This window comes from Hippoglossus stenolepis, chromosome 14 (assembly GCF_022539355.2).
Source record: "Hippoglossus stenolepis isolate QCI-W04-F060 chromosome 14, HSTE1.2, whole genome shotgun sequence".
Lineage (NCBI taxonomy): Eukaryota > Metazoa > Chordata > Actinopteri > Pleuronectiformes > Pleuronectidae > Hippoglossus > Hippoglossus stenolepis.
The window spans coordinates 21,413,636-21,433,093 of NC_061496.1; the positions used below are offsets into that span (position 1 = coordinate 21,413,636).

The 19,458-nt window shown below is 42.3% G+C and overlaps 1 protein-coding gene across 1 annotated transcript in view; it reads left to right on the forward strand.

Moving 5' to 3' along the window:
• Positions 1-19,458, forward strand: part of scfd2 (sec1 family domain containing 2) — an 88,816-nt gene that overhangs the window by 27,017 nt on the left and 42,341 nt on the right. The window contains exon 5 of the mRNA XM_035176514.2: positions 14,246-14,540. Coding sequence (XP_035032405.2) covers positions 14,246-14,540 — 295 coding nt within the window. The remainder of the gene's footprint in view (positions 1-14,245; positions 14,541-19,458) is intronic.

Genomic DNA, 19,458 nt, shown 5'->3' on the forward strand with positions numbered 1-19,458 from the left:
TGATTCCTCCTCTGAAGCATCTGTCTTTTTTTCTCCTCTAACACTTTCATCTTTCATTGTTAATATGATTGGCCTTGTGTTTATGTGTTGAAATGTCTCTCGTTATGTCTGTGCACTCTTTTTTGGGGGGCAGAGGGGTGTACTGTATCTGGTACAGCAGTGAGTGAGAGAGACTGTAGCCACATGCTGAAACATCCTGCAAAAGACTGAAACTAGAGCGGCCCATGTGAACATGTACGCATTGACAAAATATTTGTAAATGGATTTGTAAGAAATGCCTCAGAACAGTTGCCAAAATACTGGATATGTTTAGTGCAATTATGACAAAAAGAGATCCATAGCCCACATGTTTAATAAACCCAGCTCACAGAAAGAAGTATTTTCAAAGAGCTACACTTGGCACAAAGCGAGTGCATGGAGTGTGCCGAAGTAATCAGAACATAAGGATTATTGGACAGCAGTGCATTTTCATATGCCTACCGAGTTTTGTTAAAATATTTCCATTGCCTGTCATAGTTTATACCAGTTAAAGCCAGAGCTAAGCCGTTCCAGCCCTCCTCGCTATGCACTTTATCCAATAGGAAAACTTGATTTTGCAGACATTTTAGGGAAAACTTCACTAATTTCTATGTTCTCGCTTTCATCTGGAGTGAACTCATATGCCCCGCTTCTCCTCCTCTATTGTTCTAAGCTTGGTATATACCAGGACACACATGTGGGCCTGTTTGTCCCACTGCTGTTTTCATTGAAATGTGGAAAAAAGGAATAAAAGTAACCTAAAACGAGCACCGACGCCGAACCGCTAATTATGAGCGGGAGGAGGTACACAGGGGGGGTGGAGGAGGAGACCGCTCTGCCACCATGTGCCCCCCACACCCCCCTACCCTCAAGTCTCCTGCTTCTTTACTCTCCAGCTTCTCCACCCCACTTTTTCCCCCTGCTTTTGTTATTTAAGACGCTGTGTGCTCTCTCTTTCAAGTTTGCTGTTGTGAGCGCCCCATGTGTCTGAACATCACTTCATCTCATAACTCCATGCGCTAATAAACGGTGATAAGGTTTACGGCCTTTTTACATTGTGTCTATTGTGTGTTTGAGAGGCATAGTAAATTCTGCTGTTTATGATTTGATGAGTGTGTGTGTTCAGTTTGGGTGGTCATGTTTGTGTTGAAATTGTCATCAGCTTTCAACTAGGTTTCAGTTGCTTATTGTGGTTATTAGGAGCTGATTGTAGGGAAAATGAAGCATTGACACAAACTACACGTTAAACTGCACATCTGGCCGCGAGGATCAAAAGTTCAGATGTCCCTGTTCACACTGCACCAGCCGCTTCTCCACATCCTGCCTAAAACACAACAATACAGAGGTTAAACTGCAGAATCAAATTTTTACTTTTGCAAGTTTGCATTTTAGTCTGCTGTTGGCTGACTCTGCTCTTACTGTTTCTCTTTCTGTTTCTTCAAATAGACAAAACTTTAGCTATAAGCAATTGCTCAAATAGGTCATCACACGTTTCAGAATAAAACAAGACTAATTATAATAAACGCTACACCGAGTTAAGAGTTAGGTACACCTAAATCTGATGATATCTAGTGACCAAGCCCTGCAATAAACCTTACATTTGTAAAGCTCATCATATTCAGTTTGTGTTGAGACTGTCAAAGAGTTGCTGACTCTAGCAGTAGTGTGTGGTGTTGCACTGCATTAAATTATAGAAAGTTGTTTGTCCCCAGTGTGGGTGGACAAACTATTACAAACACCTTGTTTAGTAGCAGTGTATTGCTCATCATGTCATAGTGTCATACTTTAAGGTAAATGGTTTAAATTATTGTATCTTTCAACAGAACAATTCAAAACTATCCTGTAGAATTTGATATTGAAAAACCATGTTATTTAATTGACAATGATTTAACTGTTGTATATTATTCTAAAAACATTTTATAATTGTTGTCATGTTCATAACTCATGTCCTGTTGTTTTTAATATACACTTTTCTTTATGAATGGCCATCCTGGAGGAAATATTCAGGTCCTATATCAGTACCAATACCACACTATACAGAATAGTTTGTATTATTACTCATGCACTAATATTTGCAAACTGTAAAACTACCAATTCAGGCAAGAAATGAAAATATTAAAACCAAATAACTGTATTTAAAAATGTCAAATATAGGGCTTCAAGAATAATATTTTCATCCTCATCATTTTTGTATGAATCCGTTAAGTGTTTCATTTGTAAAATCACAATTCAACATCTTCAGGGTGAATGTAAAAGTGTAAAAAGTACAAGTATATCAAAACCTGAAAGACTTATGTAAATCTACTTAGTTACTTTAGGCCACTGCTGTCAGTGTGAGGCCACTACAGACTTGTGTAATAGTTATGTTAAGTTACACCTTAAACAATAGATATTAATGAATAATATTAGCTAAGTGGTACGGTCTGGACAGTTTAGCACTTAGAGCATCAGTGACATCGAGATTCCCACAGTCATGGTGATGTTTGTAGAGGTTGGACGTCTCTGCCACTGTGATGTGTTTAGTCGTCTTGTAGCAGCGAGGGCTCTGCGCTGCATCACAGGGCAGACAAACAGACAGACAAGGCATTAGCGATGTGTTTACCATCTGTTCAGGAAGGACAGACATGATGGGAGAGGATGAGGAGCAGAGAGACGTTTTCACGGTGTATGCAGAGCCGGCCGGTGTGCGTCTCAGGATTTACTGCATGACATGAACCGTTACTTATCGGAGAAGCCACTCAAACATTGTCGTACCCTCTGTGGCACAGTGTCACCCTAAATTTAGAATAATGGCCAGAGATTGTCAAAGATACTGTCGTCTTTATTGTACAAGACCCACCTGTGTTATGGACCAATAAGGTGACAGGGATAATCATGTTGGAAACAGCTGCCGGCATTTATGAACCCCCCGCTGACTGAAGGTATAACACCCTGAGCGGCCTCTTAGCTCCTTGCGTCAGGTGCTGTCGTCGAGAAATTATCCATGCAAACATTCAGAAAGTGTGAGAAACATCATCACCGGTTGCTGACATGGATGCTTAGTGCATGAGTGTTACACAGTTTGTGACCCAAGAATTCTGGGAAGTGCGGATGATCCACGAGACCCTTGGGAGATAAAGTTAGGGTTGAAATGGGATGGAATAAGGTAGAGAAATGGGGTTTGGTGTAGCAATCCATCAATGCCTTCTCTCTCACTCCAACACTATCTAGGCTCCAGATCGTACAACACTTTCTCTCAAAAACCTCAGCGGAGCTGTGATTTTATTTGATTTGTGTTATCGTTCTTTGTTTCTTGAGTTATAGCAGTTTAGACTTTTTTTCAAAGTCAGAAGTTAGGGTTTCTCAGAGTTGTGTTTGTCTTTTGTGTGAGTTTTTTCTTTCTGTCACGTCATAAGAGTTTAGGACACTGTTTAATTTGGCCAGAGTGATGGGTGTAAGAGAAAAGGATGCTCTGGGGAATAGGTTAAAGATATAGGAAAGTGGAGACAATAATAGAAAGAAGGATGTATTGTGTCCAAGGCAAAGAGGGGCTGTATTAATGGTTTGGGCCTGTCTCATTGCTCCTCCTCGTAGTGTTTTTAGCTGAGCTGTGGGCTTAAAGCTCTGGGAATGTTTGTGCAGTAGAAACCCTGGGTGATGTTGTTTGTATTGTTCTATTTCAGCATGTGTTTCGAACCAGTGTCAGCAGAGCCGCACTATGTTTTCTTTTCACACACACACACACACACACACACACACACACACACACACACACACACACACATAAAAAAACATGCACCCCGTCTGTCTCCATCCTGACCCCCAACTCTCTGCAGTTATTGGTCTCTGCCCCTTTCATGAAATGTGGGTCAATGCTCAAATAAATTGCCAAAAAGGAGATCCAGTTAAAGTCCTCCGATATTCAAAGTGTTGTAACAGATGGAATCCATGCAGGGTGATGGGGTGTTAGTGTGCAGACATGTAGTCTGCAGAAGGATCACTGCATGTCTGTGCTTTCTTTCACTCTTGACTGCATGTTGTGTGCAGCCCTCGCCATGACACTTTGGTAAACACAAGCATAACACATGCACCTTCTGTTACGTGTGTGTGTGTGTGTGTGTGTGTGTGTGTGTGTGTGTGTGTGTGTGTGTGTGTGTGTGTGTGTGTGTGTGTGTGTGTGTGTGTGTGTGTGTGTGTGTGTGTGTGTGTGTGTGTGTGTGTGTTTCTGTGTGACGAGCGTAACCTGTGTTAGCGGCGGCAGGAGGGTATGCATGTGTGACAGAGGACTGCTGTGTGTGCAGAATGCCACCACGTCTCAGGTCTTAGATTACTCACACAAATAGCGTTCTCTTCACAGTCCACTGCTCTGATACATAAAGCATAGAGAAACAAGTCACTTTGTATAATAACATATAAGAAAAAACACCATTAACTACACAGCACAAATGCATTCAGGAGCAAACCTTCAGAAAAGGTTCAGGTCTTATCTGGGACAGTACAGCTTTTGTAATAACGGAAGACATTTTTTTTTTTTTATCTCGTCTAAACTTTTATTTTGAAAGTCTCCTCCCCCTGCAACCACTACCCTGACTGTGGCTTTTATTTCCTAACTCCATTTTCTTTCTCCTTTATGTGTGAACCGTGGGATTCCAGTAAAAAAGGGGGTAGGAGAATAAGCCTGTAACTGTTTATCATGTGGCTTTTACACAATAATGCGTGTGTGTGTGTGCGTGTGCGTGCGTGTGCACGTGTGTGTTTTACAGATCTATATTTAACCATTTTAGGATTTTTATACATCTATAGCAATCAAATTAGCCCTCTGGCTCAGACAGTCAATATTTGTGTTGATGATTATTAACTAATAGATAGAGTTTTGCTCTGAGTGACATCATCACTGTTGAAGGTGGTGAGGTCCTCATGGGTTGCAGACCGCGAGGGCTGAACCGAAATGAGGCAGTCTGGTCTGCGGAGGATTTCTGTGATTTGGTGTAACCAGCTTGTCCTGCACTTACTGCTGTCTCCTAGCAACAGCACTGCAGTTGGACATGACAAGAAAGTTTTAATGCACCTTGGTTTTTTAACATGTGTTCCGTTAGCTGTTCGGTCAAGTTGATCTCGTTGCTTGCATAGCGCCATAACCTCATTGAAAAACAGGTTGTCACAGAAGCGCAATGGATCCTGGGATAGGTTTGCCTGTAGAAGGATCCACCCGTTGGAGCCTTTGTTTCTCCGGGATGCATTGACGCATTTGGAGGAGCCTTTGAAATGGGACAGTCTAGTTGCACAACTGACACAACTGGTCCTAAAATGCAGTCCCTGAATCAGTGTGGTCATCAGGGAGCATCATTGGACTAACCACAGCCACACCACCATCCCTTCAGTGATAAGATCTCTGAGTGGAGGTCTTAGTACATTCTCTTCCCATCATCCTAAACTCTACTCCCATGTTTCCACGCTCTCTCTTTCCTTATTGTTCGTCTTTGGGGATGTTTTTCTTCCTGTTAATTAACATGTTTTGGAAGTCTCCTATTTTGAGCATAATTCATCTCAACATCCTCACAGGTGTGTGTATGAGTACAGGGAAATGAAGGGAGATTAGTTGTTTTCCATTTCCCGTGTCTGTAATGAGTGGATTTTATAAATGTTTGGAGAAGAGCAGCCGTGTGTGGGCGTGTTTGTCCGTGTCTATGATAGAGATACACGTAGTCGGGACAGTCCAGATTACGATGTAGTCCATATTTACACAGGAAAAACACATGCAATACACTGCCCTCCCTTCCTATGACACGAAAAACCCTTTTGCCTTCAAACATATGTGTATGTTACCTCTTTTTCATTTACACATAAATACAGTGTTAAGTCTGTGACCTCGGTGTTAATGTGGGGTTCAGAGAAGAAGCCTCTTTCCATATGTGGTACAAGAGAATAAGCTTCTCCTCAACACGACACACACACACACACACACACACACACACACACACACACACACACACACACACACACACACACACACACACACACACACACACACACACACACACCCACACACACACTCCTCCTTAGAGATGCAGCAAGCGTACCAGCTGTACCCCAGAGTAATGACTCACATCAGAGTACACTCGTCACTGACACAGCTCTCAGTCTATTCATGATGAATTCCATGTTTTATTTAAACTCCACGTCCAAAAAAACCCCTCACCCATGACAGAGCCCTGCATCCACCACAGCAGCCTGCGACGACACCCCCAGGGTTAGACACAGCGGCGTGGACGGAGCTGAGGTCGCCAATGCAGAATTTGCAATCGCACAGCCGCGACCCACCTGATACAGAGCTGACAGTTTAAAAATATCCAACACTTCAACTTCAGCCCATTTCCTGTCTATTGAAGCCTTCTCCAGGATGGAGGGATGGGGTTTTGGAGCCAAAGAGACAGACAGACTCGGTTCAATCAGTGCAGGCGCTCCCAGGATCGGCGCGGTGCAACAGTGCCCCCCAATGTCTTAAAGTGTCCCCTAGGTTTTGGGACTGAATTTGCAAAACTTTATCTCCCACTTCAGCAAACTTGCTTATATAAAAACTTAAATTGTGTTTTTCCCTTCATAAATCAAACTCAAAAGCAGATCAGGATCACACAAAATTGGCACAACACGTTTTAAATATTTGCATTCAGGCTGTTCCCTAGCCAGTCAAGTCAAACTTTTATTTTGAAATAACCTCCTTTGTGCAGTTTAAACTTAATCACCCCCCTCTCCCCACTTCTGCACCCTCCCCTCCGTGTGTGAGACAGAAACTGGAATCAGATGGGCTGCTTCACACAAGTTTCTTCATTTAAAAAGAAAAAAAAGGAACAAGAAAAGAAAAGTGATGTCGTGTCATATGTCCGTAACATGTTTCTGATTGGCTACAATGAAAAATACAACCGAGTAACGCCAATCGCCACAGACGAAGTTGTTTTGCTTCAGGTCCCATCGGATAACTTCGCAGTTGTTACATTCTGCTTCGTCTAGAAACCGTCTGTTTACCTCAGGATGTTTTCTCCCTACTGGAGCCTCCTGAGTCAATTAGTAGTGGATGTAATGTACTGTCCTCGAGTGTGTCTACTCACGATTCAGTTTCTCCCAGTGTGAGAAAAGTGCAGGAGGTTTTTACACGGCCCTGGGGTCTGTGGCTGCATAGCAGCTCTCATCTGGTGAATTGCGCCATAATCTGTTGCAGCAGATGTGGCAAAATACAGGCTCATTAATTCCCTTATGTTTCCAAACACTTGGAGTGTACTGCCTTAGTGCAAATCGTCACATTAAAAGCAACGTTTTCTATCTCGCTCAGCAGAGATTCAAAAGAGCTGCAGCTCTCAGTGTGATAAGGAGGCAGGTTGTCGTGTGCCGGGCAGACATAGTCCAGCCACAGTGACCAGCATGTGGCTGACTGGCGGTGACAGGGAGGAGTGCACGGACTGTATGTTTGTGTCTGTGATTGGGTTCCACGTCTCCTCTAAATTATAGCCCTGAAGCTCTGCGCCAGGCCAACGTTTGACACACAGAGCGGTGGAGGAAAAAACACAGATAAGACAGAGAGATTCATGTGGCGACAGTGGCCTCAAGAGGAAAAAATGGTGAGAAAAAAAAAGTAATTAAAAAAGCTATTGAAAGCTTTTGCATGTATTGACAGAGAGGAAGCTCAACATGCCTCTTCTTGCGAAGCTGACCTTCAACTGTGCTGTGCACCTCTATGTGCAGGAGTTCATTGATTTCTCTCCTAGCAGTCCAGCATGCAGATCTGTGACCAGGCCGCTCGGCTGGGCAGAAACAAAACAGACCCACCTCGCACTCTGTGTGGCAATTCAGGCCCCATTTAAAACCAAAGATTTATGTCTCGCTGGTCCCACAAATAACATCAGGATTAGGCTGGTGGAGCCAGACCAGGGCGTCACCTTACCTTTGAGAGCTTTTCTATGCACTGGCCCGTCTAGCATGCCATCTCTTTCCTTTTACAAATATCTGTCAAATCAATCAATCAAGCCATCAATTAAGATTGCAATAACTTTTTCCCCTATGTTTTTCCCTTTTAAACCTGGCTACTCTTCTTTTTGTGTTTATCTTGTACAATTTGCCTGACACACAGAGTTGTGGTCGTGTAGACTACATTCAGTACATTCTATAATTTAGTGAGTATTAATAGATTTGTTGTAAAAAACAACCCCTGGTGTGTTTTCCTTTTTCACTGAAGCAGTGTTTTGCTGAGTCGTCAGGTCATACTGACAGACATTAAAGCTGCTTAAGTCAAAGTCAAAATTTAAATTTCTCACCTTGTTATTCAGCCTCAGACCAGTCAACGGTTACATTTCCAACATTTGATTTTATCACCACAGTTTACACAAAGCTCAATGTGATTACTTTGTCGTTGTCAGCAGTTAAAAGATAATCAAACTTCTTTGATAATCAGGTAGAAAAGGTTCTTTTGAAAGATATGTGTCCACACACAACCATCGGGCTTTTTCAAAAATCATCTGGTTTTTATTTCATCAAGAAAAGAGAAGAGAAGTGAGCGACACAGAGAGAAACGTGGATACAGGGGGATGAAATTCAAGCTAGTTTTACTCAAAGTTTCGTGATTTGATTAACCGGTGTTCTTCCACTGTTTGAACGTGTGTGCTCACTCGCTCTTCTTCGTGTTTAGAGTCACATTTCCGCTCCCCTTGTTAAAGACCTGAGGCATTGTCCACACCTTTCACACAAGACAGAATAATGGCAGTAAAAAGAGTGCCAGAGATAAACTTGATTTTTCCGTTCCCTCTCAAGTAAGGCAAATTTCCGTCTTTTGATAAACAGAATTTTTCCGGTGAACCCAGCTCAAGGATCCATCATTGTCATCACCGCAGGTTACAATGTGCACGTGTCCCTGCTGAGATACTGTACTTGCACAAATGCGTTGGCAGGCTCAGTTATTCATTTATGAGATGTTTGTCGAAGCATTTGTGAGTTTGCTCTGAGTTTTGTTGTTGTTTACATGTTCAAACTCCTGCCAGCCGCTCAGAGAGCGGAGACATACATGTTTTCCAGCTGTTCTACTACAAATCAAGAGTGCGCTTGCTGTACATAATTTACAGTCAGAGTTTAGTCGCTGCCTTCTAACTTCAAGATTTATGTATTTTGTTTCTAAAAGTTTGCCTGTATCCCTTCCAGCTTTGCATGTTGTTATTTCTGAATGCAAACTGGATGTGATTACATATTTTCAAATGAAGCGCATGTGTGCAGATGAATTTTTTTGGGGGGGCGGTTGTGTTGCTACGGTACTGAAGAACTGTCTAACGTCCATGTAAGGTGACTCCTGGCCAGTGCGTCGTTGGTCAGCTGAACAACTGACCTATAGCAACTTTGTTCATGCTACCACAAGGACCCCCACCTCCAACACCGGCCCCTCCCCCAGCCCTGAGGCCCAGAAAAAGGTTCATTGTGCAGGCAGGGAGCGAGGCAAACAGGGCCTGGTCCTGGTTAGCTGTGCTACATCTGAAACAGTCACCTTCCTCCAGGGGTTGCATCTGGAGCTGGTTTCCTGTTCAGGCTGTGCCGGGCAGAGGCGGAGTTTGGCCCGACTCTGTCATTGGGCGAGATTGAGCCTTTATGCACCCCAGGATGGTTGGGATTGCCAGACAGTAATCTGTCAATCACTGGCATATAGATTCAAGCCAGAACGTAATGCAAGAGAGAGCTTATGATTGGTGCAAAGTCTTGTGCAAGAAGCCAATGATGCTTCGGTCTTATACCAATAATCCAGCTGGAAGGTTAACCTCCAAGAACGAAGAATGTGTATGTTTCTATATTTTTTCCGAAGTCAGTTTTAATTTGATAAGAAATTATAGTTATTTAAAGAAATTGCAAGCTCTGAAATTAGCAGTGTTTTGACAGAGTAATTCTATTGTTATTCTGTAATTGTGTGTAATCGTCACATTAGGGCATGGCAGCAGGACTGGTGCCTTGAGTAATCGTCTGTAATAATAACGTTAGCTTCCTGTTATTACGGCGGTAATGCTCCAGCTCAGGCAGCAAGCACTGCCCCTAAAAATGCACCGTTTTTAGACTGGACCCTAATGCTGCATGAATCTAGCAGTATTGTTCAATCTGTATCTATTTTTCAATATAATATTCAATCTAATACTTTACTGATTCCTCTCAGAGTTGATGCATTAAGCTGTAAACAGGTAAAATTATACAAATGTTATATAGAGTGTATGGAGGACTAGAGGTGTCAATAGTAATAGCACTAAAGCATTTTATTAATTCAGTTAATTTCATCAACTCATTTTACAATGGAAGTAGGCATTTAATACATTTGTTAAAGAATTGTCTGTAAGTAAATATTCTAAATTATAAAGTGATTTAAAAATTGATATTTTATTGGGCATCAAAAATAGGACTTATATTCACTAATTAAATTTAACTCATCAATAATAAATAGATACAAATAATTATAATAGAAAATAAATTTGTGAATAAGTACATCATTTTAATATACATGAATTAATTAAATCCCAGTAGATATTTGATTTACTTAGTCATTTATCTTCTCTTTTTAGCCTCTATATTTTCATTTCAATTTTATATATTTTAATATTAAATTATGATTTACTTTGTAATTTTGTTATAATGATCTTTAGATAAATTAATTTTTTTGTAAAGAAATTCCTTATTGTCATCTCTTATTTTAGAGTTTGTTATTAACTATTGAAATGCTTTATTTCTGTTTCTGACATATAGATACTGTATCAACACTGAACCAGTCAAAAACATTTACTGGCCTTTCATACAGATGGCCCAAAATCCAATCAGTTCATTGCTCTGTAGTTTAAACTAATCTTAGCCTATATCACTACTCAAGTAAAACACACAATCTGAGTGTAATAGCCTGATTGGGTTATCCAGAGTGCCATGGAAAGCATGCTGTATTCTGCTCCATGCTGTTCCCAGAGGTGAACAGTCCAACATCTTTCCAGGGAGCGTGTGTGCCAGCACCATGAGTCGGGCATTGTTGGGTTTAGCTTCAGTGCTGGAAAGAGCTTTAGTCAGTCATCCCACTCAGCTTCGCTCAGGTCAGTCTCAGTTCTCTACCAAAGATCTCCATTTCCTGCGCTGGCGCCGTGTCCTGCAGCTGACTTTTCTGGATCTCCTGAAGGGACCCACTTATAGTGCATGCTTCCTCTCACGTGTGAAAACATACACAAACAGCACAGCTTACAGTGGGAGTAAGGAAGGTGTACTGTTGTGCATTTGTACAATGATGAAAGAAGGAGCCATTAACAAAAAAGACAGAAATAAAGAATTGTTCTTTCAAAAATGACTTTTCCATTGAACAAATATGAACAATCTTATCTAAAAACTGTTTGCTATGGTTTGACCAATGGATAAGTAGCTTTCAAAGCCAGTGGTTTCCCAACCATGAACCAGAACTTCCCCGACAAGTTCCCTACATAAATCTGTGGGGTCATTTATTGACAGTTGTCTGTGTTTTCCTTTTGTCTTGTGGATTCTTGGATGCTTAGGGGGCGTTTAAACACAGAAAGCATTTCAGCTGCGCTTATTTCAGTCGTTTGTCTCATGCCTGTCTGACAGAACAGACACACTCTGATTTTAATAAATCAATCATCACCGATCATTTCCTTCAGAGCGAATCACGTTCGAGTGTTTTGGGGGTGTAGCTTTGATGAGAGGGATGATGGGAGAAAGTTGGATGTATCGGTTGCATATTTTCAAAGTGTAGCTTGCTCTTGCTTGCTTTTCAAGGATTACCAACCCTCGCTTTAACTACAGTGAATGTGTGGCTTAACTTGAAATGGTCACAAGTCATGGCCACACCATGATCATAACGACATGTGATGATGCACAAATGTGCACTGCTTTCTTTTGAAAAAAGTCCACGGCAACAGAATTTGAAAAGATATGATCACTTTAAATGACCAATTTAACTAAAATCTTTTGTTTTACAGTTTGATGATAATATATTAAGTCATATTCTAAATATTTATATATCAAGGTGCTTGTGATGGTTATACATAATTAAAGGCATTTTTCTGCTTTTAAGAGATATTTGCTTCATGCAAGATAGCATTAAAATAAAAGTAGTAATGCTATTTCAGCTCTCAGCAAAGTACCTCTTGACAAATGATGTGGAGGCCCATGGCTCCTCTGTCAGCTCCTCCTCCCTGCACTGACCCATACTGACAGCTTGTGATGCCAAACTTACATGGGTGCGATGAAATGAAACTGTAATTTCTTGGCAGTGGACACGCTTCTTTGAGAACCTGGAGGATCATATGAACGTCCTCCTGGATGTGTACAGACAGAAGTGTTGGAGATTAATAGTTCTAAAGTGAGAGTTGAGAGAAAAAGCATATCTTCGATTTGCTTTTCAGCAAGAAACCCTTAATGTCCTTTGTCTTTTTCCCCTCACTGTGTCCACCGGCAACATGAGCAAGGGAAAGCTCCCAAACATTGTTTAGCTGCTCGAACGAGTGCAACTTGGAGAGGTATTTGATTTCACAATGTTTAAAAAGAAAAATGTGTGGTAAGACTTTGTGTGAACGTCCCCAGGGGGTGAGTGTTTGGCTGGGGTCTGAGGCAGGGAGGAGACCCTGTTGGAATGAACAAGACTGTGATTCTGGGATACTGTACACATAAGGAGGATGTGACTGACATCTTCAAGTATATCTGTTCATGTCACGTTCACTGTTCTCACAATTTTAACTTAAGCCACTGAGGATGACAGTGCGAACAGTGTGAACACACACCAAGACGACTTCTCCTCAGAGAGATCAGATCAGAGATCGCCGTGGCTTTGGCTCACCATCTTTGGGTCTGATTGTATTGCGTGTTTGGCTCAGTAAAGAGTTCTTCTGGGTCAGACACAGGATCCCCCCAGTGGGCCCACAGGGTCCAAAGCCCCTCATTCTCAAAGCCTGTTTGTCTTGGTGGGAGGAACACAAAGCTCTTTCCAGAGGAATCCCTTGTTAAAGTGAAATATATCCAGAGCATTTGTAGCTCTGTCCGACACAAACATACAGTCCTCTGTCAACAATCATTCCCTTTCATACTATCATCTCAACCTTAATTGCTCTTGTAATGTCTCTGTATCTGCCTCAACTTATTTTCTTCCCTACTTTATTCTCAATGTCTCCCTTGCCTCTGCAACCCCGTTGTCTCCATTTTCAGCCTTATTTTTCATTAGATTTTCAGGCTGTTCATCAGACAGATTAGCTCCACGCCCTTGTTTTATAGGCCTATGAGCTCACCCTTGGTCTGAGAGTGGCCAGTATCCTGTGATCCACTGTGGGTGTGCGTGCGTGCGTACGTGCATGTGTGAGGGAGACAAAACTGTTCAGTGCCCATGCAAAATCCAACAGAAGAATGAAACAAAATTAAGCTTTACCTCATCCTCTTGCAAAGCTGTAAAATTGGCGAATGGAACGATGAGCTCACTCACACTGCTTGTAATTTCACCACTTACACTATTTTTACAACAGAAACAAGGAAGCTAACTAATAGGCATGTTGACTAATGATTAGGTAACATCAGATGATGTAAATACTCTTTGCATTACAATGCAAAATACTAATTACCTCCGCCAAGGAGGTTATGTTTTCACCCCTGTCCATTAGTTTGTTGGTTGGTGGGTATGTTCGTTTGGAACCAAGGTTACACAAAACATACTGGATGGATTATTACGAAACCTGTTGGAACAGTGCAGTATGGGCCAGGGAAGAACCCATCACATTTTATTGCTGAAAAAACCTTGCAATATAGGGTGTTTTTACAACATCTTCGTTGTTTTCCCAGGGAGTAATTCATGGATCTTAATGGAAAAAAAACGGCACATTTAGGAAACTGATGTCTATGAGTGGGTGAAATTTGGTGCAGCTTCATTGAATTTAATTTGGGCCTTGGAGTATGTTTTAACAAACTTTGATTCCAAAAATTCAAAAGTTAAACTATGATCATGAGAGAAACAGACTTTCAGCAAAATTCCCTTGCTCAAGGATATGACATAATTTCCATGAGGAGTAATCAAGCAGAACTTTGATAGATAAGAACATTTTGAAAACTTTTCTGTGTCCTGCTCTTCTGTTTCCTACAAAAACTCTGATTTCTCACTTATTTAGCCTTATTTAGCCTAAGACTTCCAGCAGCTCAATGTCATTGTTATAATTTTATGAATAATTTGTAATAAGAGCAATTTGTATGTGTCTGTGTGTCACAGGCTCTCGGGGACTCTGATTTCCCCACTGTGCTAAGGCAGCTGCTGCCCTTGATGCGGCCCCGTGGAGGCGACGACAGCTCAGCCCCGGGGTCAAGGTCCAAGGAGGATGAGTGTGGGCCTGATGAGCTGATCCTCCTGCTGGTCTACCTGTACTCCCTGGCCGACGAGGCGCAGCCTGCAGACCAGGGCAGCGAGGAGGAGGAGCTGGAGAAGCTGGAGAGGGACCTGATAGGAGCACTCACCCTGGTCATCACGCGGGAGACGGAGCTCAGCCCCTTGCTCCAGAAACTCACTGGTGAGCGAGAGTTGGAGTGATCACAGCTTCATGATTACTTCCAGTAGCATCAGTTTGCCAGATTTACTGATGGTCCAGGGATAGTAAAGTTAGAAAGTGGGAACAGCTTTATTTCCTTTCTTTGCCTCCAGTGCTGAGGCTGTTTATCAAAGTCTTCACACCCCATCCTTCTTCTGCTCTCTTTGTTTCACACTTTTTCATGCACACACACACACACACACACACACACACACACACACACACACACACACACACACACACACACACACACAGAGTTGAGTGTGGGAATGTTTCAACTTGTGCAACTGGGTAGGTGTGAGAGAAAAATAGTGTTAGAGAGAAATGGCCTTATATATTAATCTCTTTACAGCCATGACAAAGAGTTTTATTTGGAAAGCATACAGATAATTGAAAAACCTTTTCTTTTTGGTGCACTGGCGTCAGTGTGTGTGTGCGTCGTGCGTGTTTGTTTGTGTCCTGGTTCTTCGGTTCATCTGTGAGTCGTTGCTGGTAACTGTGTGGTGGAGCAGATCAAGGCCATCTCCCATGATGAATTAACCGTCTACCTCCACACCACAGCCGGCTGTACCTCCCAGAGTAATAGCGTCTTTAACCTTGAGCCTGTACACACACACAATCTCCTCCCCTGCCACATACTTCATAATTAGAGCTACATTTAGTTTTTGCCCGCTCTGTACCTTAGCACACACCCTGAAATAATACACCCCTGTTAGTGTTTTCATCTTATATCGCACACAGGGTCATATAGTATATAATATGTATATTTGTGTGGGGTTGATAGATTAAGCACTAATAAAGTTTGTTGATCCCCCATGCTCTTTTTTTACAATCTCTCTCTCTTTCCATCATACACTCTGTCTCTCTCTCTTCCTGCTCTACTTGGCTAAGTGCAGTTTGGACGTCAGGGGCCTCTTGGCAGGCGCAGGCTGAGAGATGTGGCTCATGTTAAAAACCTGACTTTCTGTTATAAACACGTCTCTGGAAATTACCCCGTCGTGGTGTGCCAGGTGTGTTTTAGACAGAAAAAACAGTGCATGTTGGTGTGTGTGTGTGGACACGTGCACATCTTGCCCATTCAGAGGAATTCAGCAGCGTGTGCACCTTTATTTCAAATTTGAGTGTGTGTGTATGTTCATGAAGGAGTGCCAGTGCTAGGGTTTTTATGGCAGCCAATGAAGTGCTCGGCTGGAGTAACATGACACTGGAGGTCGTCTCTCTTTCTGCATCCAGAGTAAAACATTGATTGTGACATTCTCCCCAATTAAAAGACTCAAATGGAAACCAGACGTTGAATAAAACCTGGTCGCCATGAGAACAATGTTTTTGCAAATTCTTTGATTTTGTTCCCCTTGGCTACAGTAAGCGGCCCGAGTTGAGCTAACACACTGCGGATACGCTCACGTACAGACACAGTGCATGCACGTACAGATTGAGGAAACACAATCTAGACAATATACACAGGGAAGAATGCCAGAAACACAAAGAAGAAATAAGGACAAGTGAGTTTAGGACAAGACGCAGGACGGGCCTATGAGAAACACAACAACCTCCATTAGTGCAGCATCAAACCGCATCAAATTTCAATGAATGCAGTGTTTTTTGAACGATGTGTCTGTACCCGTTTGTTGCTTGAACCACAAGGTGGATATTTACCTATTCTTTAAAGGGATGTGTAAAGGATATACATGCCTGGTCAAAGCAGAATTTAAGATTGCAAAACCTCAAAGAAAAAGGAATTACAGTTGGGTTTTATGGGGCAGAGATGTGAGGTTCATCAGACTTGGTTTTAGGATCTCATTGTCCGTTATGGTTGCATTAAAGGATTTGTTGACAATAGAAAAGTTTAGAAAAAGAAGTGATCACAACAGGGAAAAAGAGAGTATATCAAAACAGACTCCTCATGTTTTATTAACCAGCTTTTCGTTTTTAGGGCAAGAAAAACCTTTGTTGTGCCCATTTGTGTTCACAATTTGACTTTCTCATCACTTTGTTTGTCTATGCATGCCAAGTGAACATGTCTGTGCATTGTTGTCTCGGTGTATGGCTTTGATTAAAGGGTCGCATAGTATTTATCCAAGAAAATGGTTCTGCTTATTGCGGACTGGGAAATGAGCTCTTAAACCAGACGCTCCGCAGCCAACACCACATGTGGAAGGAACCGGATTGGTCGTAAGCAAACGTTGTTGAGGGAGAGCAAACTATAGGATTGGACGAGGTACCCACTGCTCTCCTGAAGCCTGGAGTCTGATTGGCTGCTGCCAGAAAGTCTGTGGTGTACAAGGGTGGTGTGTGTGATGTGTGCAGGTTGTAAATAGCTCAGAGCATTTACTGTTAATCCCTCATTTCAGTTGTGGCAACAACTACTTTGTTGCTCGTGAAAGAGCAAAAAATGAGAGTTCCTCAGACGACTTTATGGATTTGTGTCCTTTTGGATTTTGGTTTTCTTTGCTTTAGAATCAAACGCCCTCCCTCTCCTAAGTTTTTCTGTCCTTTTCCCAGGAATGGGGTACAGGAACCCGAGGCAGAAAGCAGGCCAACTCAAATGTTCCAAATTCTTCACCCTAGGACATCCAGCTAGTTCAAGATGACGAATCATAGTTTGTCTGTACTTATGTCAGTGTGTGGGTGTACAGCTCCAGTCGTGAGAACGTGAAATCTCCAGTGTTGGTGATGGTGATTTAGCGGCAGCAGTGACAGAGGAAGGGAAGAAGGCTACAAACTAACTTTTAGAGCAAGATGTGAAATTGAAGTGGAACTGGTCTCATGTCATGTCCCCACTCTCTGCCTCAGACACACATTAGGTTTGTTATTCATCCTGTCAATGGGGTGTGCACGGGGCAAGGAAGGGGGGAGCAGTGGGGAGAGTCGGACCTCCCCAACGCGGCTGTTTGGGTTGGCACAGCAATACGGGCCAGTCGAGGGACATGAAAGGGATCATACATAACTCCAGCCACCAGCTCTCCATCTGACTACTTCTCAAACTTTTCTACTCTTTGTTTTTTTAAATTTCCTTTTCCATTTCTCCCCATTTTCTCCATTTACCCCTCTCTTCTCTCTGAGGGCCTAAAGCACCGAGCTGGTTGCAGGGAGGAAGTGGAGCATAACTTGGGTCTAATGATCGCGCCTGATTAAACATTTTTCCCCCTGTTGCACTGTGTTTATGAAATTAGTCCCAATTATTTTTAATTGGTGCTCTTTCTTTGCTTCCTCCCATGTTACACAAACACACAGGGACACATACACATGCATATATGAGTTAAAAAACCATCAACCCGGGGGTGAACAAAGCAGCCTGTGGCATCGCTCTCTCTAGTTCACTTCATCAGATAAGCTGATGACATGGAGCTCAGGCTTTAATTAACTGGGTGCTCATCAGCCCTGCACTGCTGGGCCAGACAGGCCTGGTTCACAGGCAGGGCCACACACAGTGTCGCGATCAGACTCCCAGACTCGCAACCCACCAAGTCTGCTCCCAAGTCTGCAGAGAGTGGGGTCCCCATATGTTTCCCTTGTTACCGTGTATCTGTACCACTTTCTTCTATTTGGGGTTGTACTTACAGTATTTGTCCAAAAGGGGCAGTGACAGTAGGTAACAGGGAGACAAGATATATAGATACAACTCAGAGCAACATGTCAATAGATGAACTGACAATTATAAGTAGAAAACAGTCCTCACAGGGGAAGAAGGGAGGAAAGAGAGAGACCCTTAAAATACAGAGACAACTAATCACAGATCTGCTTACTGCAGATAAAAAAATACTTTACCTTAATAACATAAGAGGTTATGTTTTCACTTTGTTTGTCAGTCTGTTAGTCAGCAGGATTATGCAAAAATCGACAGGACATTTTACCACGAAACTTGGTGGAAGGATGAGGTCTGGGTCAGGAAGGAACACATTCAAAGTTGGTGATTCACTTTCTCTGCAGAATTCATTCAGTGTATGGCTCTAGCGGGGGTGCACGCACATGATCGTTGCTCTCACGTGCAACAGTTTCCAAGTCGCAGGTACAGAGTGAAAGACAAGTTTTTGCGTGAGAGCGAGATCTGCATTGCGCGAGTGCACAAGCAAGCACGCGGCAAATAGCGCTGCACACAGCTATACAATGCAGCAACTGAGCAAAACACCAAGTTAGATATCTCGGATGTTATTATGAAACCCCAGGCCAACACAGTCTACAAAATGAATGGGAAACACTGCTTGACGTGGCGAGATAGACCATTAGCCTTAGCGGAGGTGTGAACTCTCAGAGCAATTGATTAGGGACACGTTCCCATGGTCTCAGACCTCACTGTACATACTAGTCATGTCTGATGGGGATCTGTCTATGTTCAGCTCCGCCTCACCTTATTTCCATGTAGTTTCTCTCCTTTAGATTCCCATAGACTCTATGCAGAATATTTCAAACTAACACAGACATGTCTTCACATCAATTTGCACTACACTTGGTTAATTTTGCGTTTAAGTAAAACATTTATATTTAAGTAAAAAGTGTGCATTTCAGGACATTTTTGCAGGAGTTTTTTACATTGCACTGCACATACATCATATCCGTGTACAAAGTTTTTCTATTACATATGCAGAAGTAGCAATACCCTTTTCCTCATCTACCTATTAAATATTTATAGCGCAGAATCTCTCTTTGTAAGGGATTGTTGCCCGTTCGTCTCTACAATCTCCCAGTGATAAAACATCCACAAACAATTCCTTTCTTATTCATTTCATCTACACACACAGCAAAAGATGCGTTTGCTGCTCTCGTTGCCCTTGAAAATATAGATACTGACCTAGAAGATTTAAACTGCTTGGATGGAGGCACGAATGGATAATTGCACAGAGTCCTGATAACAGTTATTCTGTTGCACTTGGCTTTACAGGACTCAGTAACTGATCCACCA